The sequence below is a fragment of the Dendrobates tinctorius genome, unplaced genomic scaffold, assembly GCF_039654945.1.
Source record: "Dendrobates tinctorius isolate UK_male_01 unplaced genomic scaffold, ASM3965494v1 ptg000086l, whole genome shotgun sequence".
NCBI lineage: Eukaryota > Metazoa > Chordata > Amphibia > Anura > Dendrobatidae > Dendrobates > Dendrobates tinctorius.
Window position 1 is genome coordinate 65,888,180 of NW_027361754.1, and position 27,182 is coordinate 65,915,361.

At 46.8% G+C, this 27,182-nt stretch overlaps 1 protein-coding gene across 7 annotated transcripts in view; it reads right to left on the reverse strand.

The window, feature by feature from the left end:
* The window catches only part of LOC141097969 (cyclin-dependent kinase 11B-like), a 126,534-nt gene that overhangs the window by 8,378 nt on the left and 90,974 nt on the right, over positions 1-27,182 (reverse strand). For all 7 annotated transcript variants that reach the window (XM_073585529.1, XM_073585530.1, XM_073585524.1 and 4 more), the window contains 4 exons: positions 25,825-26,009; positions 25,649-25,739; positions 24,592-24,713; positions 2,131-2,236 (listed from right to left, as the gene is read on the reverse strand). In XM_073585529.1, coding sequence (XP_073441630.1) covers positions 2,131-2,236; positions 24,592-24,713; positions 25,649-25,739; positions 25,825-26,009 — 504 coding nt within the window. The remainder of the gene's footprint in view (positions 1-2,130; positions 2,237-24,591; positions 24,714-25,648; positions 25,740-25,824; positions 26,010-27,182) is intronic.

A 27,182-nucleotide genomic window follows, 5' to 3' on the forward strand; every position in this document is an offset into this window, starting at 1 on the left:
CGTCCCCTTGGGAAGAAGCGGGAGATGCGGCCTCCCACCTTTCTCTGGGCATCATGGTCTACTCTTATACTGGTCCAGGGAGAGAAAAAGATTCCTGTCCCGTCCACTTTGGGGTAGCTCCATTTTCCCGTTTTGCCCTTGCCCTTGTATTGGGGAGATTGCTGTTTTTTTTGCACCCTTTTTTGCAGTCCTAGGCTCTGGCAAAGATTTCTTCTTGTCTGAGACCTTCTCTAACAATTTATCTAGTGCAAGTCCAAACAAATATTTACCCTTAAACGGAATGGAGCACAACTTCATTTTTGACGCAACATCTCCCATCCATGACTTCAGCTACAGGGCTCATCTCACCGAACTGGATAGAGCCGCAGCTCTAGTTGTTACTCTGAGGGACTCTGCAAAGGCGTCCGCCTGGAAAGCCATAGCATTCTGGAGCAAAGGAAGAGAAGCCAGGATCTCCTCTCAGGGAGTGCCTGATGCCAAGTGGTCCTCTAGCTGGGTTAGCCAGTGGGACATTGATCTTGCGACCGATGTGGAGACCGCATTTGTGCTCAATAGGGCTGCCGACGTCTCCAAGGATTTCCTGAGGAGACCTTCCATCTTACGCTCCAAAGAGTCCTTTAACTGCGAGGAATCCTCAAAAGGCAAGGTAGTCTTCTTTGTTACCCGAGCAACCTGGACGTCTACTTTGGGTATATCGGGCCAGCACTCTGCCGACTCGTCATCCACCGGGAATCTTTCTTTTAGTTCTGATGGAGTACTCAGCCTTTTTTCAGGAGTCTCCCACTCCTCAAGTACTAGTTCCCTTATATTTTTATGTATGGGGAAGTACAGGCTCTTTGTAGAACGTAAGCCTCCAAACATTTCTTCCAGTATGGATAGTGTCGGCTTTTCCTCTTCTACCTCCATGGTTCTTCTCACGGTTATTATGAGTTCCTCCATATTTACTGCGGAGAAGTAGTATCTATTCTCTCCTGAATCTGAATCCGAGCTCAGTTCGTCCCCTTCCTGGAATGAATCCTGCGTGGTGCAGGATCCTTGTCCCCCTAAAACGAGAGGAGAAGGGGAAAGGGTGCACCCTGGAGAAGATTCAATGAATAATTACAGGGATCGGATTTGCGCTAGGCTCCACAGATGGAGAGCGGGAAGGATCGCTATCCATGGTGACGCAATTGTCCTACCTTAGCTGATCTTCCATCCGAGGCTCCTTTAAATAGGGCGACCAGATTAGCGCTTTCCCCCCCTCACGTGGGGAGCCCCTCCCCCGTATTTTCTGGTAGCCGCCAAGGTTAATCCCAGGACTTTTTTTTTACACGAATGTGCCCCCTGTGTTCCAGCCTGGAACACATACCGGAAGTGACGCCCTGCTCTCGCCAGCATCTGACGTCACTTCCGGACTGCAAGTGAGGGAGAGACGCTGGAAGCGGGCCCGCTTCTCTCAAGACCTGGACGCTGCAGGAGCAGAGGAAGAGGCAGAGACGGAGAGCTCGAGGAGGCCTCTGTCCAAAGATTTCCTCAGACCTTACCAGAGTGCGCGGATAGGGGGACCACACGCCCTGAGTCCACAAGGAGACAGGAGCAGCTCTGCGGAGAGGGAAGGTACGCCAACCGACTCCAGCTGCCCGGCTAGGATTTTTTCTTTCCCCCCAGGTATCTGCCGCCAGCACAGCACCCAGGATGCCCTCTTCATCCCTATAGATAGGGACAGGAAAAACACTGAGGAGTGAGGGTAGGAGGAGCTATTTGACATCTTTCGTTTTTCCTGTCCCTATTAGGATAAGAGGACAACCTCCTGGGTGCTGTTGTGGGAGGTTATTAGAGAAAATTAGTTAATGTTAGCGGGTCATATTGACCCGAACAGTACAAGTGTAACAATCAGCGTGTAGCAAAAAGAAAAAAAAAAAAAACACTCATAGTAAGAACCCCTCAAATGAGGAAAAGTTAATTAATCACAAGTTTCAGATCCGCATAATAAAAAATCTGCAGGATCTCAAATTTCATTTCGGGTCATATTGACCCAAACAGAACAGAGAGAACAGTGGCTTTTTTTTTATCATCATGGGGGGGTCGTGGGTGTGAAACCTTGAACCATTGCCTACAAGGGCACATAAATAAATCCATCTATTAATCTACCTGGTAGGAAAGGCTGTTTCATGGTCTCCATAAGTCTCTTCAGATCATGCTCCATATAGTTCATCACAATGTAGATTTTATCCATATTGCTCCCAACAACGATTTCCTGGGCAAAAAGAAAAGCAGCTCAGCGTAATAGAAGCATCAGAATAATATTTCAGCTACATCTCTGAAGGATACATTTTTTATCCATACATGATGGAACGATTAAATGGTCCCCCTTAATAATAATAATCAATTTTATTTCTATAGCGCCGACATATTCCGCAGCACTTTACATTTTAGAGGGGACTTGTAAATAGATAGTATCATGCTGACTAGATGGCTGGGATCAACCAGTTGGTATTCTCACTGATCCCAAGAATATTGATGCCTCGTCCCCATTGCCTGAACTGTCACTTACAATAAAGCCAGCAGGGGACATAAAAACAAATGAATTGACATGCAACCTGTTTGCCAAATCACCCACTGATTTTTATGGTGAGTGATTTTGCGTGGCTACTCCTATGCAGGACATGTTTCTGGGATAAGTGGATGTGCTCACAGTTGAAGTATAAAAAAATCTATTGTGCAAAATACCTTAAAAGTTAATTGTAGTAAATACAGAATAAGCCATCGCGTGTGCACATGAGGAATAACACTACTTTTTTTTTTTAATTAAAGTAATTTTTATTGAAATTTTCAATACAAAGAGGAAAAATAAAGAAAACAACAACCCGCAATAGAGGTACATACACCTCTAACTCCGCTCTCCCCTTCCCCCCAGTTTACAACCCCAATGCAAACAATATTTTAATGGTAAAATGGTATAGCTGATTACATATAGTGCCGCTCCCAAAATTGTTACAATGCTACAAAGGAAGATAACAACAAAAGGTTAATATAAGTCTCAGTTAAAGAGCTACATATCTGAAGTCTCCTTAGTGTAAGCCAAATCAAATTATAATGTAATAATCTCTGTCAGAGTCCATTCTTGCTCCACCTTTATATCGGCGCATCAGGATAGACCCAACTTGAACCTGGTCAGCTCTCTCGACGCACGACCAGAATGATCAATCCAACATGCCCATATTTTTTCAAATTTGGAAATAGAATCTCTCTTGCGATATATACCTCTTTCCAAATTAACTAACCAGTTAATTTTGGTTACATATTCTGCAATTGAGGGGGTTTGGTGGGAGATCCAATACTAGGCTATCAATTTTCTGGCCATAAAAAGCATTCTAGATACAGCTAACGTCCCAACCTCTTCTGTTGGCAAGTCTTCTATATATCTAAGGCTACATACAAAGGGGGTTCTGCTCAGCTCAACCGAATATATTCTATTAGTTATCCCTATTAGTCCACTCCAGAACGCTTCAAGATTTGGACACGACCGTAACATGTGCAGTAGGGTGGCTGTGTTTGTTCGACACCTTGGACAAAGAGGATCAGGCCTAACTCCAATATCGAAAAAAAACTTGGGAGTGCGATAAACTTGATGAATTACATACTGTATAAATGTGACAAACGATGGGCTTCTCCCAGCGAGAGTCCGGGAACTCTTTCTAATATTTCTGACCATAAATTGTCAATAGGAGCAATATCTCGCTCCCACCTCTCCTTCACACGTACAGGATGATTCAGAAGCACCAAATGCAGTATGTCCCAATGCAAATGAGAAATCATCCCAGCTGTTCCTGTGGATTTTTCAATACACTATATAATCTTATTCTGTTGCATGGCTTTTCCTGCAATGAGGCTTTCTGCTTGATACGCGTGTCTAAGTTGTAAATACTTGTAAAATTCTGAATTCTGGATCCCAAATTCCATACGCAAATAAGTAAAATCTCTAATTCTATCTGCCTCCAATATATGTTCAAATCTACGTATCCCGGTGGCCTGGTCATGGAGCAGGGCAGACACACAGAGAGAGCTCTTGCTTCCCAGAGCCCTTACAGTAAAGATTTAGCAAGCACAGGCAGTCCCCCGGCCTCTACATGAGAGATAAAGCCGGTCTTCGCTCTCAGGCACCACGGGAGCCTTCCTCCAGACCTGCTCACCCTGGAATTACTCGATATGTAACAGCCCCAAGCAGCGCGGGAAAACAGACCACACGTGCAGCTATGGCAGCCGCTGAAGAGAGATCTGATGTGCGAGGCCCAAAGGGTGCACGCTTGTCTGCTGCTGCAGCCAGATCATCACATGGAGGACGCACACAGGGAAAACAAACACACAGAAAGTGTGAAGCTGGACAGAACAAAACTGGAGATAAGGTCGGTAGCATTACAGGCATCCAGAGAGTCCAAATCTACGTATCCCTCTTCGGGCCCAGCTCTCAAAACCCTCCAAGTGGCTGAGATTAGAAAGGGAAGGAGTATTCCATATAGAAGTATACTGAGACAACCCATGGATATCATGCATTTTTTTTTTTTTTTTTTTTTTTTTTAACTTTTTCCCCATAGTTTGTTTATTAACAGAAGAGTAGGGAATTCATGAGTTTTTGTACCAAACCCCCCCCAGAGTCCAGTACCTCGTATAGACTACCTGAGTCAAAGTATTGTTGCAAAAGTTGACGCTGAGCTCCCCCTCCACCAGGATCATCCCAACCGCATAGGTGTTGTAACTGTGCTGCCGTGTAGTAAACCCATGGGTTAGGGACAGCCAAACCCCATTTGCTTTTTTCTCTTTGCAAAAGTTCCAATCTGATCCGTGGAGATCCTTTACCCCATATTAGCTCTCTAAATAGTGATTTTATCTTATGGAAACGTCTCTGCGGGATCCATTGTGGTTAATTGTGTAGCATATATAGTAATTGAGGCATCCAGATTTTGACTAGGTTAGTACGTCCCACCACCGATAAAGGCAAACGTAGCCTTTACTACGTCTTAAGCTTAAACTTAGAAAGAATGTGGAAGAGATTAAGGCTCTCATAATCACTGACCCGCGGTGTAATTTGTACCCCAAATATTTAAATTGCGAGACCACCCGTAGGCCTGAAAAATAGGGATTTTGTGTACCCACCGTAAAATCCTTTTCTCCGAGCCAATCATTGGGGGACACAGACAGTGGGTGTTATGCTTCTACCACTAGGAGAACACTAAGCAAACCAGAAAAAAAGTTAGCTCCTCCCCTGCAGTATACAACCTCTCGCAGGCTGGGATTTCTCCAGTTCGGTGAAAAAAGCAGTAGGAGCATAAACAGTCAACAATAACCATAACTAAGTCAAAGCCTAAGAATGCTACAGTGAACCAATAGGCTAAACAGGGTGGGTGCTGTGTCCCCAAATGATTGGCTTGGAGAAAAGGATTTTACGGTGAGTACACAAAAATCCCTATTTCTCCTACGCCTCATTGGGGGACACAGACAGTGGGACGTCCTAAAGCAGTCCCTGGGTGGAGAGCATACATCTGCTAATACCCCATGTACCACTGAGGTACTGCGTCTGCCGAGAGCTGCATTTGCAGAGGCCTGAGAATGAATTAAGCAATGTTTGTAAAGGTATGCAGGCTGGACCAAGTCGCAGCCTTGTGGACAGGCCTGAGAATGAATTTGGTAATGTTTTGTAAAAAGTATGCAGACTGGACCAAGTCGCAGCCTTGCAGGCCTGTTGCCGAATGGCTGAAGAGGCGCCCACTGACCGGGTAGAGTGCGCCTTAATCCCCGCTGGGACAGGCGAGTTCCTGACACAGTAGGATTCATGAATCGCCAAGTGAATCCACTTGGCTAGCGTGGTTTTGACGCGGCTAGACCGTTCCTATGCCCCTCTGGAAGCATGAACAGGGCATCTGACTTATGGAAGGGAGCTGTCCGCGAGATATACCGTCTCATTGCCCTAACCACATCCAGGGTGTGGAGGGCTTTCTGAATGTGATGGACTGGCGCCGGACAAAAAGGAAGGCAAAAAAATTCTCTCGTCGAGATGGAAAGAGGAGATGACCTTGGGCAGGAAGGATGGGGACGTCCTGAGAACTACCTTTTCTTGATGAAAATTCAGAAAATGGAGAATGGCAGGACAGGGCTGCCAATTCCGAAACTCGTCTGATTGACGTAATTGCCAGTAGAAGACCACCTTCCAAGAGAGGATGGGCAGTGACACGTCCTGCAGCGGTTCGAAAGGAGCCTCCTGTAAAGCCCCATGATTCCATTGGCCTTCTATAAGGAGGTGCCACAAGGGAAACTCCCAGAATGAACGTCTTGACCTGAAGTTTGATGGCAATTATGCGTTGGAAAGGTACTGACAAGACCGAACTTTGGCCCTTGAGCGAGCTAAGCGCGAGGCTTGATTTTAATTCAGATTGAAGGAATTCCAATATGGCCGGAATGAAAAAACACCAAAGGTGATCGACCATGATCCTTGCACCGCGAAAAGAAGGTTTTGCCAGGTGCGGTAAAGGGGTGGTACAAGGCTCCTGGGCACAACAGCATTATCTATGGGTAAGCACTAATAAGCATGTTGTATAATATATGGTTGTCCTCTAATTAAACGCTGGGCTGTTTACTGATTGAGGGTTAATCCCCATTATGAGACTTGATGCCTGCGGTTTTTGAGGATGTATATACATATACATTTCTTTCATATGCTATGAATGTGTGGGATGTTTATATCAGGATTGTAATACATTTATATGGCTTACGTGCAATACATTTTTATATGCCCTGGACCCATGTAATTTAAGGAAGATTTTTTAGGGTTTTTTCACTTGTTTGTTACATATGTACAATAATTGATATAATAAAAGTGATACAATTTTTACTATTCTTTGTATGGAACTCCATTTTTTCTGATGCACTGCAGGTGCGGTGATAGATGCATATGGACACAGGCTTCCTAGCACTAATCATGGTTGAAATCATGTCGTGAGAGATCTTAGCCTGTGGTAAAGACCAGGATTCAACGGCCACGCTGTCAAAGACAGGACCTCGGAGTTCTGGTGGAAACTCGGGCCCTGCGAAAGTAGATCCATGCAATCTCGAAGTCACCAGGAGACGTCGGCGACCAGTTGTATTAGTTCTGCATACCATGCTCGGCGCAGCCAATCTGGCGCGACTAGGATCACTCGTACTCCCTCCGATCTGATCTTCTTGATGACGCTCGGAAGCAAGGAAAGAGGGGGGGAAGATGTACGGGAACCGGTGCCATGGCAGAACTAGGGCGTCCGCTCTGATGGCGCATGGATCACGCGAACGGGCAACGAACCGAGGAACGTTGTTGTTTGTTTGTTTTAAACATCTTTTTATTGTTTTAACAGACAAGAATAACAATATATGCGACAAGTACGAATAAGTATCGGCTTCATAGATTTTCGCTCGGACACTTCGAACAACTGTTAGCATCTCTTTTGTTGCTATTTGTGGCATTTTGCTATATGACAGAACAGACAATAGCTAGGTTATGAAAGGCTTAAACTTGTAAGCCCAAGACAATAGTCGCATCAGAGTATAAACTTTCAATTAAATATATAGATAGTAGTTAGAGAGAAGGGGAAAAATATAGAAAAGGAAAATATTTGGGGGTAGGGTGGGATAGGAATTTCAACAGGAGTAGTGTCCAGTCGGTAGTTATTTTGCCCTGTTTGTCTAGTTAGTCAATCAGTGTTGCTTCAAGTTTAGCTGATCTTGGGGCAGATTGATATGATTTACTGAGGGTTTAGTAAGTTTAAGTATTCATCTGTTTCTCTAAAGAGTGTCCACGGCGCCCAAATCGAACTGAATTTATTCATCTTAAAGGTCGTACTGGCAATTATTTCTTCTATGTAATATATTTGGTTTACTTTGTGCAACCATTCTGTCAGGGTAGGGCAGTTCTGTGATAGCCAATGTAAGGGGATAAGCATTTTAGCTGCTGCTAACAAGTACATAAGAAGATTTTTGGAACGTTGTTGTTTAGTCTTGAGGCCATGAGATCCACATCTGGAGTCCCCCAACAATGACAAATCTGCTGAAAGACTTCTGGATGAAGGGACCACTCTCCCGAGGCGATGCCTTGGCGACTGAGAAAACCTGCCGTCCAATTTTCTACTCGGCCCAATGGAGGATGTGACTCACTTCGTGCATGGTCATCCTGCTACGGATACCTCCCTGGCAGTTGATATACGCTACAGCAGTGGCGTTGTTGGATTGGATCCTGATGGTGTGATCTGCGAGATGGTGGAAACTCCGCAGAGCTAATCTGATAGCTTGCATTTCCAAAATGTTGATGGGGAGACATGACTCTCGGGTCGACCAGCGACCCTTGTGCCGTGTGGTGAGAAAAGACCGCACCCCAGTCGAGATTTGCGTCGGTGGTTACTACCAACCATTTTACTGGGAGAAAAGACTTCCCCTGATTCAGGGAGGACCTCAGTGTCCACCACCTGAGGGCTTGCTTGACCCACAGTGACAGAAGGATCCGATGATCCAGGGAGAACGGGTTCTTGTTCCAAGCTAACAGCAACGCATGTTGTAAGGCAGGGTTTCCCAACTCCAGTCCTCAAGGCACACCAACAGATCATGTTTTCAGGATTTCCTTAGTATTGCTCAGGTGATAATTGCTTCACCTGTGCAATACAAAGGAAATCCTGAAAACATGATCTGTTGGTGTGCCTTGAGGACTTGAGTTGGGAAACCCTGTTGTAAGGAACGGAGGTGGAACTGTGCCAATGGAACTGCTTCCATCGCTGCCACCATCTTTCCGAGAATTCCCATGCTGAAATGAATAGAGCGCGAAACCGGTGGTTAAAGAGTCCGCGCTGCCTGCAGTAAGGCTTGGGCCCTTTCTGGAGGGAGAATGACCAACTCGCAGGAAGTGTCCAAGATCATTCCTAAAAAGGACACTGCTGAGTCGGTTTTGGGAAAGACTTTTCGAAAATTATGCTCCAGCCCAGGCGAGAAAGTATCAGTGTTATGTCCATGGATTCCTAGCAGGCTGGAAGGGACGGGCCCTTGATGAGCAGGTCGTCCAGATAGTTACACCGCCACTCCCTGCGAGTGGAGAATGGCCATGACAGCCGCAATGACCTTAGTAAAGATCCTGGGGGCGTTAGAGAGTCCAACGGGCAAGGCAAGGAACTGGAAGTGTTGCTCGTGAATTGCAAAAAACACAGGAACTGCCGGTGAGATGGGCAGATCCGGAGTGTGAAAGTAAGCGTCCTTGAAGTCGATGGATGCTAGGAACTTTTCCTTTTTCCATGGAAGTCACAACTTACCGGAGGGATTCCATTCGGAGTCGCCGTACTTTGACAAACTGATTTAACAGTTTGGGATCCAGAATGAGTCGGATCGTCCCGTCCTTTTTGGGAACCACAAAAAAAGGTTTGAATAAAAACCCATGAACCTCTCATGATGAGGGCCCAGAATGACGACTCCGTCCCTTATCACAGCCCGAAAGAAGGCTCTTGTCTTTTCCTTGGGGGATAGGAAAGGAAAAACTGAGTTGGAGGGGAGGGGAGAAACTTCTATCTTGTATCTGTATCTTGTGAGGCAAGTGTGGCTGAAGGAAAGTAGGCGGCCGCCAACTTTTGCCGGTGCCTGCTGGAAACCGCAACAAGTCATTGGGTAGATCTATGAGATCTGGCTCCCCTAGATCCAGAAGCCCTAGATCTGGGTTTCCAAGAGCGGTTAGGTCTGTATGAGACCTGGGAGCCTCTGTCTCCTCGCGGGGACCGACCAGATCTAGAAGAGAAAGTAGAGGAGGACCAAACGGAATTGTGGCGAGAAGATTGAAGACACGTCGGCTGTTGGTTGCGAAACGGCCGAACAGCCCTTGTGTTGAGGAAGGAATTTACTATTCCCTCCGGTAGTATCAGAAAAGAGCTAGTCCAGTTTCTCCCCAAAAGGAAGACCCGTTTGAAAGGGGAGAGAAGACAATGCTCTTTTAGATGTGACATCCGCCCGCCAGCCACGGAGCTATAGGGCTCTTGTAATGGAGGTCGAATTAGCGGCAGTTTGAGCCGCACAGTTGGCGGCATCACCAGAAGCGTCTACTACAAAGTCCGCTGCGTGAATTATCTGCCTGGCGACAGTGGTTGCCTCCAGAGGAAGAATGGAGCCCTGGAGGGAAGTAATTAAGGCTTCTTCCCAAGCGGCCATTGCCTTAGGCTGGTTTCACACTAGTGTTTGATCGCGCAGCGCATCGTGCGCACGCGCAATGTTCCCCTATCCTTAACATGGTGGTCGCAGGCTCTTGCGAATGTACGCGCTCATCAGCATTTAGCGTTTGCTGCGCATTTTACAGGTGTGCGCCCAGACGTGCCGTACGCTACATGTTGCATTTTTTGTTCTGCCTACATTGTTAAAAAAAAAAAAAAAAAAAAAATAAAATCGCACGCGCACGTGTGCGCCCAAAAATAGCATTACAGTCTATGTGATCGTTGACAAGCGCCTTGTGCGCACACGCGATTTGAGTAAACAATGTCTAGACACTTGTCTAAAACTCCCCCTAAATAAAGCAACATTGTTTGGGAGGAGTGTAGATAAAAGAAGGTGTCTTCAGGGATAATTACTCTACAGACAGCCTTGCAGAGAGCAGACAAAAGCCTAGAAGAGCCTTTCAAGTGTGGATTCAAGCTTCAGGAGCCAAAATGTGAGTATTCTTCAACATAATGTCTGTGTGTCCTGTACAATTTTATAATGTACTAACGTATTTTTTGTTTTCATTTCAGCATGTCTTCTTCTGGATCGGTCTATTCGCCATCTCGGCAAGAACTGGCCTAAGCTGATTGTGAGGTGAGGATGTTGCTGCCTTTGGGTAAGTATAGCTGCCTCTAGAAATGTGTGTTAATTTTCTCTTTCTTTACAGACATCGGACACGGGCACTGAAGATGAAGTGCGGGAGCGGTCTGAGCGGGAGCAGTCTGAGCGGGAGCAGTCTGAGCGGGAGCAGTCTGAGCGGGAGCAGTCTGAGCGGGAGGATACTGAGAGGGAGGATACAGAGCGGGAGGATACAGAGCGGGAGGATACAGAGCGGGAGGATACAGAGCGGGAGGATACAGAGCGGGAGGATACAGAGCGGGAGGATACAGAGCGGGAGGATACAGAGCGGGAGGATACAGAGCGGGAGGATACAGAGCGGGAGGATACAGAGCGGGAGGATACAGAGCGGGAGGATACAGAGCGGGAGGATACAGAGCGGGAGGATACAGAGCGGGAGGATACAGAGCGGGAGGATACTGAGCGGGAGGATACTGAGCGGGAGGATACTGAGCGGGAGGATACTGAGCGGGAGGATACTGAGCGGGAGGATACTGAGCGGGAGGATACTGAGCGGGAGGATACTGAGCGGGAGGATACTGAGCGGGAGGATACTGAGCGGGAGGATACTGAGCGGGAGGATACTGAGCGGGAGGATACTGAGCGGGAGGATACTGAGCGGGAGGATACTGAGCGGGAGCAGCGTAGTCAAGTCGTGGCGAGGAGACGCAATGTTAGTATTTTTTTTTTTTTTTTCTGTCTTTAGTTATCTTGCTTTTTCTCTGTTTCTTTTTGTATCTGTCAAAATTCAAAACATTATAATATTTTTTCTAGGTTCCACAACGGGATGACGAAGTTGTGTACATCGACAACGAGCACCTGATCCGCCTCTTTGAGGAGCGTATCCCGTTGTGGGACAGCCGTGACTAGCAGTACAAAGACACAGTGGTGACCCGGCAGCTCTGGAATGAGGTGGCTGCAGCGATGATGGATGGCTGGGACAGCGCATCTCCAAGTTCAAAAAGGGCGTTCAGTAAGTAAAGATGCTCTGTGATACTGCATTGCTTTATGGTCTTGATGGTGCTGGTGTTTTTTGGCAAGATATATTCTTGCATTAAAAACACCAATGCCATGTGAAAAACAGTGATTTTTTCTGTCTTCTGCTGCTGCATTGCTATATGGTCCTGATGGTGCTTATGTTTTTTTGGCAAGATATATTCTTGTATTAAACACATCAATGCCTTGTGGAATACATTGATTGATTTTTGTCTTCAACTGCAGCATTGAATTATGGTCCAGATGGTGCTGGTGTTTTTTTGGCAAGATATATTCTTGCATTAAAAACACCAATGCCATGTGGAAAACAGTGATTTTTTTTTGTCTTCTGCTGCTGCATTGCTTTATGGTCCTGATGTTTTTTTGGCAAGATATATTCTTGCATTAAAAACACCAATGCTATGTGGAAAACATTTTTTTTTTGTCTTCTGCTGTCATGATCCGGTTTTCACTCTTGCACCGGATGATACTGTTGTTTTCGCTGCTACATATAATCTAGCAGGAAACATAACAGTATCCTCCGTATCAACAGTGACTGCATTGTGTCTAGAATTTTATTTGTGCTGCACCATTGACTGTTTTCAAAGTTCTATCCGTTGTGTGCTGATAATTAAGTTTCCTTAAGTGTATTTTCTAAATTTTTTTTTTCTTTTTTTTCCCAACAGTGAACAAAATCCGCACACGTTGGCGCTCGATGAAGGACCGCTTCAACACTGATGTTCGTGCTGAGGAACAGGTTCGGAGTGGTTCAGCGGCAAGGCGCCGAAGAAAGTACCGCTATTATCAAGAGTTGGCTTTCCTGAGACCGGTCCTTGCCAGCAGAGCGAAAGTTTTTTTTTGGTTTGTTATTACTATGTGCTTTTCAAATCCACAGGTGATGCTTCTTGTAAATGCATGATACTAATGTTTTCCCTTTCTTTCCACAGCACTTGGAGCAGCACCCTGCAACCTGTCCCGGGAGCGGTTCTTCATCGATCGACCTCGGACCCGTCCCAGCCATCCGACAGCTAGGAAGCATCTTGCAGGTCAGCAATACAGACAGCTGTGGTGACCAGGAAGCTGGTCCATCAGGTGTTCCCCTGTCCCAGGTCTCTGTCACTGGTTATGCGGGCACTATCCGCCAGCGGCAGAGGGCCTCGGACAGGCCTGTGATGCCCGAGTTCATGCTCTTGAGCGAGGCCTTTAAGGGCAGCCTCAAGGCGCTGTCCGCCAGAATGGAAAGCGGTTTTTCCCTGATGGAACATGGTTTTAACCACATGGAACACTGCTTCCACTCTGTTGACCAGCGCCTTGACCGTCTGGAGGCCGACCACAACAGACCAGCGCACCATTTTTTCAGTAAAATTGAACAGGGCATGGCGGAACACCTTAGTCCTGAGCAACAGCTGAGTGTGTTACAGGCCTGCAACACTGTTTATTTGCAAGCTATGCAGCAGAATCGGTATGTGCAGCAGTCAGTGGTGTCATTTCCAACAGTTCCACTGCTGACTCGCTTCACCACAATACCGACTTCTGCTGCATACCACTGCACGGCCACCTGCATTTCCCAGCGAAGCCGGACACCACTACACCACCCCAAGTCTGAGTGCTGCTGGACACTCCTCCGCCACCACCACTATGGCAAGTGCTGCTCCTGTATGGAGCACCACCATCTTGGAGCAAAACCACCACAGGACCTGCTTGTGCCAGACACCACCAGTCAACAACAAAGGACCACCGCCAACACTCCTCAGCAACAGAGCACCGCCAGCACTCTTCAGCAACAGAGCACGGCCAACACTCTTCAGCAACAGAGCACTGCCAGCACTCTTCAGCAACAGAGCACCGCCAGCACTCTTCAGCAACAGAGCACCGCCAGCACTCCTCAAAGGAGCACCACCACCACTCCTCATCTTAAGATCACCGCCACTAATACTCCTCCTCGGAGTCCCCCAAGAACTTTGGCTGAGATCACAGACAGGCAGCCTCCTGCTCGGAGAACCAACCCAACTTTCTCCCCTTCTAGGAGTACCGCCACTGCCACTTCTACCGCTAGAGCAGCAAAGGGGTGATCCGCATTCTTTATTTTACAGGGCAACAACACAGTCCACTATCACCAGGCGGTCACAGGCTGCAAGTTGGTCTGGGCAGGATATTCCGGCGCCAAAGAAAAAAAAACCAAAAACTTTGTTCGTCCATCCACCCTCTCCTCCTAATGTGTCTCAACCTGCCTCCATGTTCATTCCAGAGCTCCCTTCCCCCAGTACTTTCGTCGCCCCTTCTCCTAGAACCCCTTCCTCTACCTCCAGTCGTTCCTCGTCTCTCCACACACCCAAAGTATCCCAATCTTCCCCCAAACGTCATTCCTAATAAAAAAGTTTATTTGATTTTTTGTTACAAAATAAATGTGCAATTGTGCTTTAAAAATATTTAGATTGGTTACTGTGTCAATCGCCGACTACACACGCTGCACCGTACACTTAACGTTTTTGCCAGCAGATATTTCCATTACGAGACATGTTTCTTGTTTCAGTCTTGGATATGTGTTGTCAACGAAACAAATCTACTTGACTTGTCTTTCCAACAACAGTCTCTACATTCTTGTAATATTGCACAGACTGGATCCAGCAAAGTTTCACAACTCTAGTCATCAAGATACACCATCAGATCATGTTGTATGGAATCCTCTTTTTTTTGGCTCTTGTGAAGCAGTTAGCAACGGAGCTATGGATTTCATTACAACATGATCTGTTGGTGGACCTTGAGGACTGGAGTTGGGGAACCCTACTGGAACCAGTCTGTGCAATATTAATACAATGTAGAGACTGCTGTGGAAAAGACAACTCATATGTCCAAAAACAAAACCAATCTACATGACTTGTCTTTTTCACAGCAGTCTCTACATTCTTTTAATATTTCACAGACTGGATCCAGCATAGTTTACCAAATCCAGTCCTCAAGGTCCACCAACAGATCATGTTGTAATGAAATCCTCTTTTTTTGTGCTCTTGTGAAACCATTATCAATGGAGAAATGTATTTCATTACAACATGATCTGTTGGTGGACCGTGAGGAGTGGAGTTGGGGAGCCCTGCTGGATACAGTCAATGCAATATTAAAAAAATGTAGAGACTGCTGTGAAAAAGACAAGTCATGAAGATTGGTTTCGTTGACAACACATATCTCCTTGACTGAAACATCAGTAATGGAGATATCTGTTGTATTGCACACACTAAATTATGGAATGTTCCCCAACTACAGTGTTAAAAGCCAACAAACAAATCATGTTTTTAGTAATTCCATTGGAGTTACAAAAAAAAAAGGAAACATGATCTGATGGTTGACATTTAGGACTACATTTTGGAAACCCTGGCATAGAGGATGGTGTTGAGTGCAAGGCATATCTATTGTTACCTTACTTTTTTTTTCCGTTCGCATTTAACTATTAGAGAAAAGGCAAGGAACTATAGATATACCTTGTAAATAACCACATACTCCATTACGTGTTTGTGGAAGAAACACATTACTGATGGTGAAAATAAATATACTTCCCAAATACCCTGACCTTGCATCACTATCACACCGGGGCAGGTGAATTGATTTTGAACCTGCAGCGTTGCTATAACTCATTTTGCAGAAGAGTGTAGTGATGCTGCAGTTTAATCTGTATTGCAATGGCCATTTGTGATAAGTATTCAACTTGACACAAGGCCTGGGTATTTTACCTGACACAGTTGTATAATCTCCACCATCGCTGTTAATTGAACACACTGTAGACATTATAAAGGTAATAATACAACTTGTGTGTGTATGTCACCTACTCAGGAGTATTAGTGAATTAATGATGCACAAAACACAGCATCATAAATTCACTGATACACCTGGCTACTTGCTAATGGTATTGGGAGTGTAAAAACAGAGAATGCACTCAGTACCGGTATCAAAACAGTTTTTTTTATTAACATACCAACAACATGCAATAAAATAATTTTACACCATTTGCTCTTGCCATTCCACCCGTCCTACATCTGAGTTGAAGTAGGCCACAAATTGGTCCCTTATTTGGCCAACTTCGACAGATGACCTGAGAGGGTGCTGTGTAAATTCAGGCAATGGATTAGGGGCAACATCATCAAGATCTAAGTTCGGGTGCTCTCGAGAAATTACAAAATTATGTAGAACACAGGCCTTGACCACCTCATCCACTGTTTCCAGTTTCAGATTAATAGCTGTGCCAAGAATGCGCCATCTAGATACAAGTATACCAAATGCACACTCTACTGTTCTCCTGGCCCTGGTGAGTCTGTAATTATAAATTCTTTTGTGGAAGTCCAAGTCCCGGCTGGAGTAGGGTTTGAGCAGGTTTTGGCACATCTGGAACGCTTCATCACCTACCATTATAAATGGCTGTGGCGGACCTTCGGTGTTGGTAAGAGGCCGTGGCATGGGGAAATTGAAGTTGTTGCCATACAACCTCCTGCCCATGTCAGAGTTCTTAAAAGCCTGGGAGTCATTCCCACGGCCAAATGCCCCAATGTCCACTGCAATAAATATACAGTCTGCACACCCGCAATGGCCATCAGTACAGTAGAAAAGTACTTTTTGTAGTTATAGAACTCGGATCGGAGCCTGTTCTTTTGGGCTTGATAATCCGGATGTGTTTCCCATCCACCGCTCCCAAACAGGGAAATTGCAGACAGTCCAGAATCTGTCGGCGATTTCCAACCAATTTTCTGCGGTTGGCATGGGCATGAATTCAGGACAAAGAATGTTCCACAAAGCCCGGCAGGTGTCCGCTACAATTCCAGACAACATGGAGATTCCAATCCGGTACTGCAAGTGCAGTGACGAGAGTGTCTCTCCAGTAGCCAGGATTCTGTGACACAAAGAAAACAAAAAAAAACATGGATTTTTGTGAGTACTCAACGTAAAATCCTTTTCTCCGAGACGCTCATTGGGGGACACAGGTACTGTGGGTGTATGCTACCGCCATCTGGAGGCTGACACTAGGCAAACAACACAAGGTTAGCTCCTCCCCCGCCATATACACCCTCGCCCTGATTGCAGGCGGAAGCCAGTTTAGTGTAAAAGCAGTAGGAGAACAACAACAATCAGCCTTAATGCAGTAAACAATATGTCTGGCAAGGGACCACCCTGATACTTACGAAAAAAGGTACATTAATTAGACACGTGCCAACCGGCTAACAGGGTGGGTGCTGTGTCCCCCAATGAGCGTCTCGGAGAAAAGGATTTTACGGTGAGTACTCACAAAAATCCATGTTTCTCCTTCGTCTCATTGGGGGACACAGGTACTGTGGGACGTCCTAAAGCAGTCCCTGGGTGGGAGATTGACTCACCGATCCAAGCTGCATCCACCTCTTTGTTCAAAGGTGCGCCACTGCTGCTTGGAGAATCCTTCTACCCGGGCTCGCATCCGCCGAAGCCTGAGTATGGATACTGTAATGTTTAGTAAATGTGTGCAGGCTGGACCAGGTTGCTGCCCTGCATACCTGTTCCGCCGAGGCCTGATGCCGAAGCGCCCAAGAGGCGCCCATTGCCCGAGTAGAGTGCGCTTTGATCCCTGCTGGAACTGACGCACCTCTGATATGATAGGCCTCATGAATAGTTAAACGGATCCATCTGGCTATGGTCGCCTTTGAGGCCACGAGCCCCCTCCTGCGCCCCTCAGGGACCACGAACAGCGTATCCGTCCGGCGAAAAGGTGCCATCCACGACACGTACCTCCTGAGTGCTCTCACTAGGTCTAAGGTGTGAAGAGCTTTCTCTACGCGATGCACCGATGCCGGACAGAACGAAGGCAAGACAATATCCTCATTGATGTGAAAAGAGGACACCACCTTCGGAAGAAAGGGGGGAGCTGGTCTAAGCACCACCTTATCCTTGTGGAAAGCGAGAAAAGGTGCTCGGCAAGACAGGGCCGCCAACTCCGAGACTCGCCTAACGGAGGTAATGGCTACCAAAAATACCACCTTCCAAGAGAGGAATGCTAAGGAAATATCCTGTAGCGGCTCAAAAGGCGCTTCCTGCAGAACGCTCAGGACCAGGTTAAGATCCCAGGTGCCCATCGGCGCCTTATAGGGGGGTACTAGATGAGAGACTCCCTGGATGAAAGTCTTTACCTGCATATTATTAGCAATCTTTCGCTGGAAAAGGACGGACAGCGCCGATATCTGTCTCCTAAGGGAGCTCGGGGCCAGCCCCAAGTCTAGGCCTGATTGAAGAAAAGCCAAGATGTTGGGAATAGAGAATGTCAGGGGCGAATGACCCTGCTCTCGACACCAAGTGAAGAAAATTTTCCAGGTGTGATGGTAAATTCTCGCTGAGGTCGGTTTCCTGGCGCTAACCATTGTAGCGACCACCTCACGCTCAAAATCTGCTTGAGTTAGAATCCAAGATTCAACGGCCATGCCGTCAAACACAGGGCCCCTGAGTTCGGGTGGAAGATCGGTCCCTGGTGCAGTAGATCTGGGCGCTCCGGCAATCGCCATGGGACGTCGGTGAGCAGCCGCACAAGATCTGCGTACCACGCCAGTCGGGCCAGTCTGGTGCCAGCAGAATTGCTGGGACCCCCTCTGCTTTGATCTTCCTGATGACCCTCGGAAGCAATGGCAACGGGGGGAAACAGGTATGGAAGGCGAAACTGGTTCCATGGTAGAACCAACGCATCCACCCCGAACGCTTGTGGGTCTCGTGATCGAGCGACGAGCACAGGCACCTTGGCGTTCGTTCTGGACGCCATCAGGTCCACATCCAGTGTTCCCCACCGTTGGCAAATTTGCTGGAAGACCTCGGGGTGCAGGGCCCATTCCCCCGCCACGACCTCTTGTCGGCTGAGGAAGTCCGCTGCCCAATTTTCTACGCCTGGGATGTAGACTGCCAAAATTATCGACTGGTTCTTCTCGGCCCAATGAAGCACATGTGCTATCTCGCGCATGGTTGCCCTGCTGCGCGTGCCCCCTTGATGATTTACATAAGCCACGGCCGTGGCGTTGTTTGACTGTATCCAAATGGGCCGTCCTGCTAGGGGGTACTGGAAATGCTGCAGCGCCTGCAGATCGCTTGTATCTCCAACAAGTTGATCGGAAGACAAGCTTCCTGTTGCGACCACCGGCCCTGGGCCGTGTGGTGGCGAAAAACTGCTCCCCAGCCGAGGAGACTGGCGTCGGTCGTGACCACTAGCCAGTGGTCTGGGGGAAACGGCTTCCCCTGAAGGGAGGATCTGGTCATCCACCACTCCAGTGATTGCCTGACCTGACAGGATAGATGGCACCGCTGATCGAGGGTGAACGGGTTCTTGTCCCAGGCTGACAAGAGAGCGTGCTTGTAGGGGGTCGAAGATGAAATTGAGCAAACGGAAATGCTTCCATTGCCGCCACCATCTTCCCTAGTATCCTCATCCCAAAACGAATGGTGTGAGGGACCGGCTGCTGGAGCTTCAGGACTCCCTGTCGGAGCGCTAGGGCCTTGTTTTGAGGGAGAATTACCAACCCTTGGGAGGTATCGAAGACCATTCCTAGAAAAGCAATCCTCCGAGCTGGGACCAGAGATGATTTCTTCCTGTTGACCAACCAACCTAAGCGGGAGAGTGTATCCAGTGTAATGCTGACATTCTCCTTGCACGCCCTAAAAGAGGGACCCTTCCCAAGAGGTTGTCTAAGTATGGCAAGACAACCATGCCCCGCGAGTGTAAGACGGCCATCACGACTGCCATTACCTTCGTGAATACTCTGGGTGCGGTGGCTATCCCGAATGGGAGTGCTGCGAATTGAAAATGTCGACCATTGATGGCGAACCGAAGAAACTTTTGATGCGGAGGAAAAATGGGAACGTGCAGGTAGGCATCCTGAATGTCGATCGAGGCCAAGTATTCTCCCTGCTCCATGGCTGATTTAACAGAACGGAGAGATTCCATCCTGAAATGTTTGACTCTGATGAACCTGTTCAGGAGCTTCAGGTCCAAAACTGGTCTGACTGTCCCATCTTTTTTGGGGACCGCGAACAGATTGGAATAAAAACCTTGAGCTTTTTCGTGCTCTGGTACGGGAACAATGACTCCATTGTCTTGGAGTGAATCGATGGCCCCTAGCAGTGCTTTCGCCCGAGACTTCACCTTGGGAAGTCGGGAGAGAAAAAATCGTGTTGGAGGGTACCTGATGAACTTGTACCCTGAAGTCACCAGTTCTACCACCCATAAGGCGTGTGCTACCTCGGCCCAGATATGGCGAAAAAAGAGCAGGCGGACCCCCACCCTGCTGCTGTCGCCTACCAAAGGCTACGGAGTCATTTGACTTTGGGTCTCTGGGTCCTGGCTCCTCTCGACCTGGGCTGGCGAGCGCACATCCTTCCCACCGGAATGGGTCTATAAGAGACCTGTCGCTCCCTATCCTTGTTGAAGCGCATTGGGCCGGTCGAACTGACTGCTGCCATCCATCTGGTGTTGCGAACGGCTCGAAAACGTGTCGGGACCCGACGAAAAGGCTGTTTCGCCTTTTGCTGCGGGAGAAAGCTACTTTTCCCTCCTGTCGCATCGGAGATGAGCCGATCCAACTTCTCCCCGAACAGGCGGCCTCCCTGATAGGGCAAGGAAGTCAAGGACTTCTTGGAAATTGAATCTGCTCGCCAAGTTCTCAACCAGAGGGCCCTCCTAATGGCTATCGCGTTAGCGGCCGCAAACGCTGCACAATTAGCCGCATCCAAAGAAGCATTAATTAAGTAGTCTCCAGCCATAGCAATCTACAAACTGCAAACGCAACATGACAAAAAAGTCAATGTAAGAGCACCAGTCCATCCTGAAGCCGCAGAATGGAGCCGAGCCTACAGCTCTGAAAACAGAAAATGAAGCAATATGAAATTTAAAGAGATCCACCGGGAACGAATAATGGATAACAAAGTGGACAGTCCACTGGGCCATAGTGGTTATGTTATAGTGACAATGGCCGAACTAATGATCCTAGATGACACATGCCATAACAAATATATTTCAGCGTCGCTGTTCTTGTCTAAGCCATTGCTGATTCGTGTCCAGCCAATGTGAAGCACCTTTAGGATTTTCAAAAAAGAATGTTTCATTCCAAGCTGCCACTCTGAACCTAGCTGGATACAGCATAGAGTATGAAACTTGGAGGTTCCTCAGGCGCCTTTTCACATCCGTAAATTGAGCTCTCCTTTTGGATATTTCAACGGCGTAATCAGGAAAAAATGGTATTCTGTGGCCATCTACCATTATAGAATCTTTATTTCTGGCCGCCCTCAGGATGGCATCCCGGTCTTTGTAGTGGAGTAATTTCATTAAAACTGGCCTTGGGGGAGCTCCCGGCGGAAGGGGTTTGGCAGAAACCCTATGTGCTCGTTCCACAGCATAAAGTGGGGACAGGACCTCAGCACCAAAAATTTGGTGAATCCATTTCTCAAAGAATTCAGTCGGATTAGTTCCTTCTGTTTTCTCCGGCACTCCAATAACTCTTACATTATTTCTTCTTAGTCTGATTTCCAAATCATCAACTTTGTTAAACAGAGCTGACATTTAACTCAGCTTCCGATGATGGCTCCGTGCTCCCAGCTCCCCCGTGGCTCTTCCTGTGTCTGTGCCGACTTCCTCCTCCTTCGAGGGCATGAGGCAGGAGCTGCTCATTCAGGCAGCTTGTGTCTGCGGGAAACTTGTGGGAACCTTGCGATATCTGTGGCAATTTATCCTCAAGGTCACTAATCTTCCCTCTTCTGATGCTGCCATGTGATCAGGAAAGATGTATATCTTTGTACCGTGTTAGCCAGTAGATAGAAAAATATTCAGGATTGAGAGTCCTCAGTAGTTGATACCTTTTAATGGCTAACTGAAAAGATGGTAACACATTGCAAGCTTTCGAGACTACACAGGTCTCTTCATCAGGCAGGCAATTGTGCATAAATATGTGACTTCAGATTTTGTATTAGTCTAGCCTGATGAAGAGACCTGAGTAGTCTCGAAAGCTTGCAATGTGTTACCATCTTTTCAGTTAGCCATTAAAAGGTATCAACTACTGAGGACTCTCAATCCTGAATATTTTGCCATGTGATCATTAACTTTCTGGAGGCCCTGCCTCATGCCAGAGTTTTCCTCTTTAACTTGACCTATTTGAGTACTGATGGATGACATGGCAGTGCCATAGTGATTTACAGCAGTTAGGATGTCCTTCAGTGTAGGCTCTGTACACTGTTGGAATGTGGCTGAGATTGCAGGACTCCTGTGTACAGGAATGCGGTGGATGGGAGCTAGCACTACTCCCCCCATTCTCTCTAATGGCATCTTGGGAGTTAATCTATGTGGAGTCAGATTTCTCCTGCAGCTGTTTATATGGGGCCTTGAAGCTCTTCTCTGATCCCCTGGCGTACTCTGCCAGCCTCACCGCTGCATGTAAGGCTGTAGCCCTCCCTGCTTGGGTACCTGTAGTAGACGCTGCAACGCCATCTTGGAAGGCTTCTGGTTTTCCCCGCTGCTGCCACCTTTGGCTTTTTATTTGCTCCCCGGCCATAAAACCATCTTCTGTGGGCACCGATGCGAGCAGGATAATCTTCGGAGGTAATGAGGCTGTAAATCAACTCCGTTACGGCCCAGTGGAGTTCAGGATAAGCTATAGGTCCCGGAGCACTCCCTCCCTGCGTCTGCTCACATGCTCAGCCAGGCCACGCCCCTCGAATAACACTACTTTTGGTCACCATATGCCTTGCAGGCTGCATTTTCCAAACGCTTACACTTTGCAGGCTCTCTCATTTTCAATTGCCTCTGAGCTAGTGGGAGGAGAACAACTACTATTATGTCTCCAATATAGCACACATATAGGGATTCTTGCCCTTCATTGCTTAGATAGAACAGACAGGAACAGTGACAGCATGAAAGAAAATATACCGCAGAACTTAGCAATGTAGAAATGAATCTGGCATTGGGGCGAGGTAAAAGACCTATTAGAAAGCTCAACACGTACACTCTATGTCTGCTTCTGCTTGTTTCCTCACTCTGCTTCTCATCCCCCACCCATCTTTCCTCTCCAAAAAGTATATGCACCCTGACACCTCAATGTCAGAAATTGACATTAAGAGACCACTTTCAAATGTTCAGTTTATCTGATTTTTCTCTTTATAGGTATATTTGAGTAAAATGTAAATTGTTCTTTAAGTCTACAAACTTCTGACATGTCTCCGAATTTCCAAGCAAAAAATTTTGTATTTTTTTTTCTGACAAAGAAAAATGGTCAAAATTAGAAAAAAAAACCCAGCGCATTCAGAACTCAAATAATGCAAAGAAAACAAGTTCATAATCATTTACAAACAACAATACTAATGTTTTAACTCAGGAAGAGTTCTGAAATCAATATTTTGTGGAATAATCGTGATTTTTAAAAACAGCTTTCATGCGTCTTGGCATGCTTTCCACAAGCCTTTCACACTGCTTCTGGCGCAAAAATCTAAGAAGTTCTTCTTTGTTTGATGGCTTGTGACTATCCATCATCCTCTTGATTACATAAGACGTACCCCCAAATTTGGTGAAGAAAAAGATAAAAAAAATTTGTTTATGTTAAATGGAGGTGTATCTTATAATGCCAGTGTCTGTCTTTCAAATCATATATATGTCCCTCATCCTGGTATCTATATAACCCCCATCCTGGCACATGGCCCCCCCTGTTTCTGGTACATTGGCACATTGCCCCCTTGTGCTGGCATATAGCCCCCCATCCCATCCTGGATATGCCCCCCCCGTCACTATTTGCCCCCCCTGCTGGCACTCACATGGCCCCCCTCTCTCTATATGCCCCCCTGCTGGCATGCACATGCCCCCCGTCCCTATATTCCCCCCTGCTGGCATGCAGATAGGCCCCCCGTCCCTATATTTCTCCCTGCTGGCATGCACACGGGCCCCCCGTTTCTATATTCCCCCCTGCTGGCAAGTACACGGCCCCCCGTCCCTATATGCCCCCCTGCTGGCATGCACACGGGCCCCCCGTCTCTATATTCCCCCCTGCTGGCAAGCACATGATAAAATAAACATTTAACTCGGCTTCCGATGATGGCTCCGTGCTCCCAGCTCCCCCGTGGCTCTTCCTGTGTCTGTGCCGACATCCTCCTCCTTCGAGGGCATGAGGCAAGAGCTGCTCATTCAGGCACTTCATTGTAGCTTCAGGACCTTCCATCACGTGACCGCAGTGCACACTGGGAGTCACGTGACCGCAGGTCCTAGTGGTCACGTGACAGAAGGTCCTGAAGCTACGATGAACTGCCTGAATAAGCAGCGCATGCCGCGCGCCCTCGCAGGAGGAGGGTGTCGGCACAGACACAGGAAGAGCCATGGGGGAGCTGGGAGCACGTAGCCATCATCGGAAGGTGAATATAGTGACGGGGCATGGGAGAGGGAGTGCAGGCACATGCAATATGCGCCGCTCCCCTGTCTACCAACTCGGCGCGGCTTCAGCACAGAGGTGATGGACAGCGGGTGCAGTGAATATAACATGAGCCTAATGAGCGGGAGCACGTGACCACTCGCTGTCTCTGCAGCCAGCCCACCCCAGCCCCCTGACACCACTCCAGAGCCGCCCCCCTCCTCTACAGCACACAGACTCGGATAATAAGATGCAGCCCCCAAAATTTGGGGGAACAAAAGTGGGTCTTATAATCCAAAAAATACGGTATATATCACACATACATATTCATAATCATGCTGAAATTGAGCATTTCCTGCAGTCTGACATTGACTAACATGGATTCTGCAGCACTGTTTCTGATGCTTACCCGCACCCTGACAATATTCTCATGCTGGGCTTTTAATATGGTGTTGATCTCACGGAGGGAGGTTATAGGGAATCCTTCCTTCTCTTTTTCCATTTTTAATCTCTTGAGAGCAAAAATTTCATCTGGATAACAATAGCAAAAAAAAGAGGAAAATGCAGAAATGCCTTAGAATGACAGAATACAAATACACTGTCTTTTTGACCTAAAGAATTAAACATTTTTGCCTATAAGTTAATGGAATAGTGCCCCTGGTGGACAAGGTACGAAACCATAGTTTCCTGACATTGGTGACCATATATCGTGCTTATCTGGCACTACTATAGGGTATGCTCAAATAGGGTTCCACCACATATACAAGAAGAAAATAGAACTTGGCACTCCTTCAATGCTGAAATAATATATTTATTGCACGAAAAGAAAAAACAAAGGATACACATAAAGTTGATGTTTCAGCCTAAAATGGCCTTCCTCAGAACATATGGTGGATCAATTGTGAATAATAAATGCTGTAAAGGCAGGGGAAGCCTGTAGTAGAAATAAGACAGCCCGCGTTGCAGAAAAAAGCACGACCGTGCTGGGGAATGTGCTCTGATGCTGAAACACGGGATTGAACCAGGGACCTTTAGATGGTTACAAGAAGCAAAAGGATTGACGTTCCAGCTCCATAAAAAATTTTCTTTACTGAAAAAAACATTAAAATATCACAGATTGGTAGAAAAATCCTCCAATATAGTGAGTGTATACACAGCTGCTGGTGTAACGGCAATGCGTTTCGATCACAGGTGGATCTTTTTCATAGCTTTTGCATGTGACAGTCTATACTTTGTTTACCTTTAGATGGTGACCCTGTATGCACGGATACACAAATTATTATTCATTTTGTCTATATGACTTAATTTGAAAGGGGCAAAATATGTGCCAACCAGGCAGGGCAAATGCAAGTAGCAGCTATTATTATTAGCAGCTAAGGAGTAAAATAAAATTTTGAGAAGACAATAATGAACGCAAATAGGAATGTGAATGTCGCAATAGTAAAATAACAAAAAGCTTTACTTACCTGTCTTCTTGTCCTTTGCTCTGTACACAACTCCATAGGTCCCTTCCTCGACTCGATTCAGGCACTGAAACTCCTCCACACTGCGGCAGCCCTGGTAAAATTTGGTAGAAATGGGTTAAATGATTATATCAGACCAAGAACGCTGTGTTAATATGCACATGTGACCTTCATATTACCTGTAGAGCCGGAAGATATTTAGGCAATTCTTGCTTCAACTCAACAGGTGTCACAACAGGAGGATCGGGGACAAATTCACCTTCTGTCTGAACATTTGAATGTGGGCTCACAATTCTAAATTGTTCTTCCTCATCCTCTTCTTCCTCACTCTCAGCAGAGTCATGATCAAATCTGGACTCTGTAACTGCAAAATAAGGAAAGGTTCTGATACCGACAAAGCTGCCGATAACTCCCTGAACATTTGATTGATGTAGTGTAAGGCAACCTGTCACGAAAGCAGCATAATGTAGGGGCAGAGACCCCGATTGCAATGCTGGGTCACTTACTGGTCCTCTTCCTGTAGTTTTTATAACATCACTGTTTTGTCTGCTGCAGCTCCGCTAGTCCTCTCAGTGTGAGCCTGTGTTGTGTTGTACTCTGTAATCATGACCTTCAGCTATTTCCACCCATTCCATTTATTAATAATTTTCTGCCTATGCACTGTGTAGGCACAAATTGGTCAATCAGTATGGGTTTAACCAGAAGCAATTTCTCTGAACAAAAGCTTTCAGCCTATGCAGAGTGTGTGTAAGTGTCCCATCCACATACCGATTGAGAGATTTCTACCAACGCAGTGCATAAGCAGAAAGATATCAAGCAATATAATGAGTGGGGACAGTCAAAGCTCATGAATACTGAGCACTACACAGTAGATGCTCACACAGAGGACTAGAAGCAGATAAATGTTTACATCAATGTCACATACCAGCTTCTCAGCACATGATTTGGGGTTGCACCTGCAAGGGTAATCTATCTGCTATCACTCAGTCAGCATTCAACCTCTGTCCTATGCTGCACTGAAAACCTAAATCACACCCTGACACAGACCACGTACCCATACCGCTTCATAGACGCTGCCACCACTCACCGAACACACGGGCGATGAGTCCCAGAAGTACCACTACTACTGTTTGGAAATCACCAGGATCATACACTCTAAGGCTGGTTTTACAGTTGCCGTGTTTTTTACGGCCCCTTTTTTTCTGGGCCGTACTGCCGTGATTTTTGCGGTCTCCCGCAAAAAGGGCCGCAAAAAACCTTCTCGGATCGCCGTTTTCCACTGTTCTAACAAATAGCAGGAGAAAAAAAAGGAGATTTTGTGTATCGCTGTGTGTGACAGCGATCAGCAACCGGCCCCCCTGCCGGTATCGTTGATCGCTGCAATAAACCTCTGGACATTTTTTTTCGTCGCTGATCTCTCGCTGGCCAGCACGCATCGCTGCGTGTGACAGGCGGGAGACCAGCGATCAGATGTAAAATAAAAAAAATAAAAAATATTGTTATTCTCACCTTCCGACGTCCCGCGCAGCATTCCCGC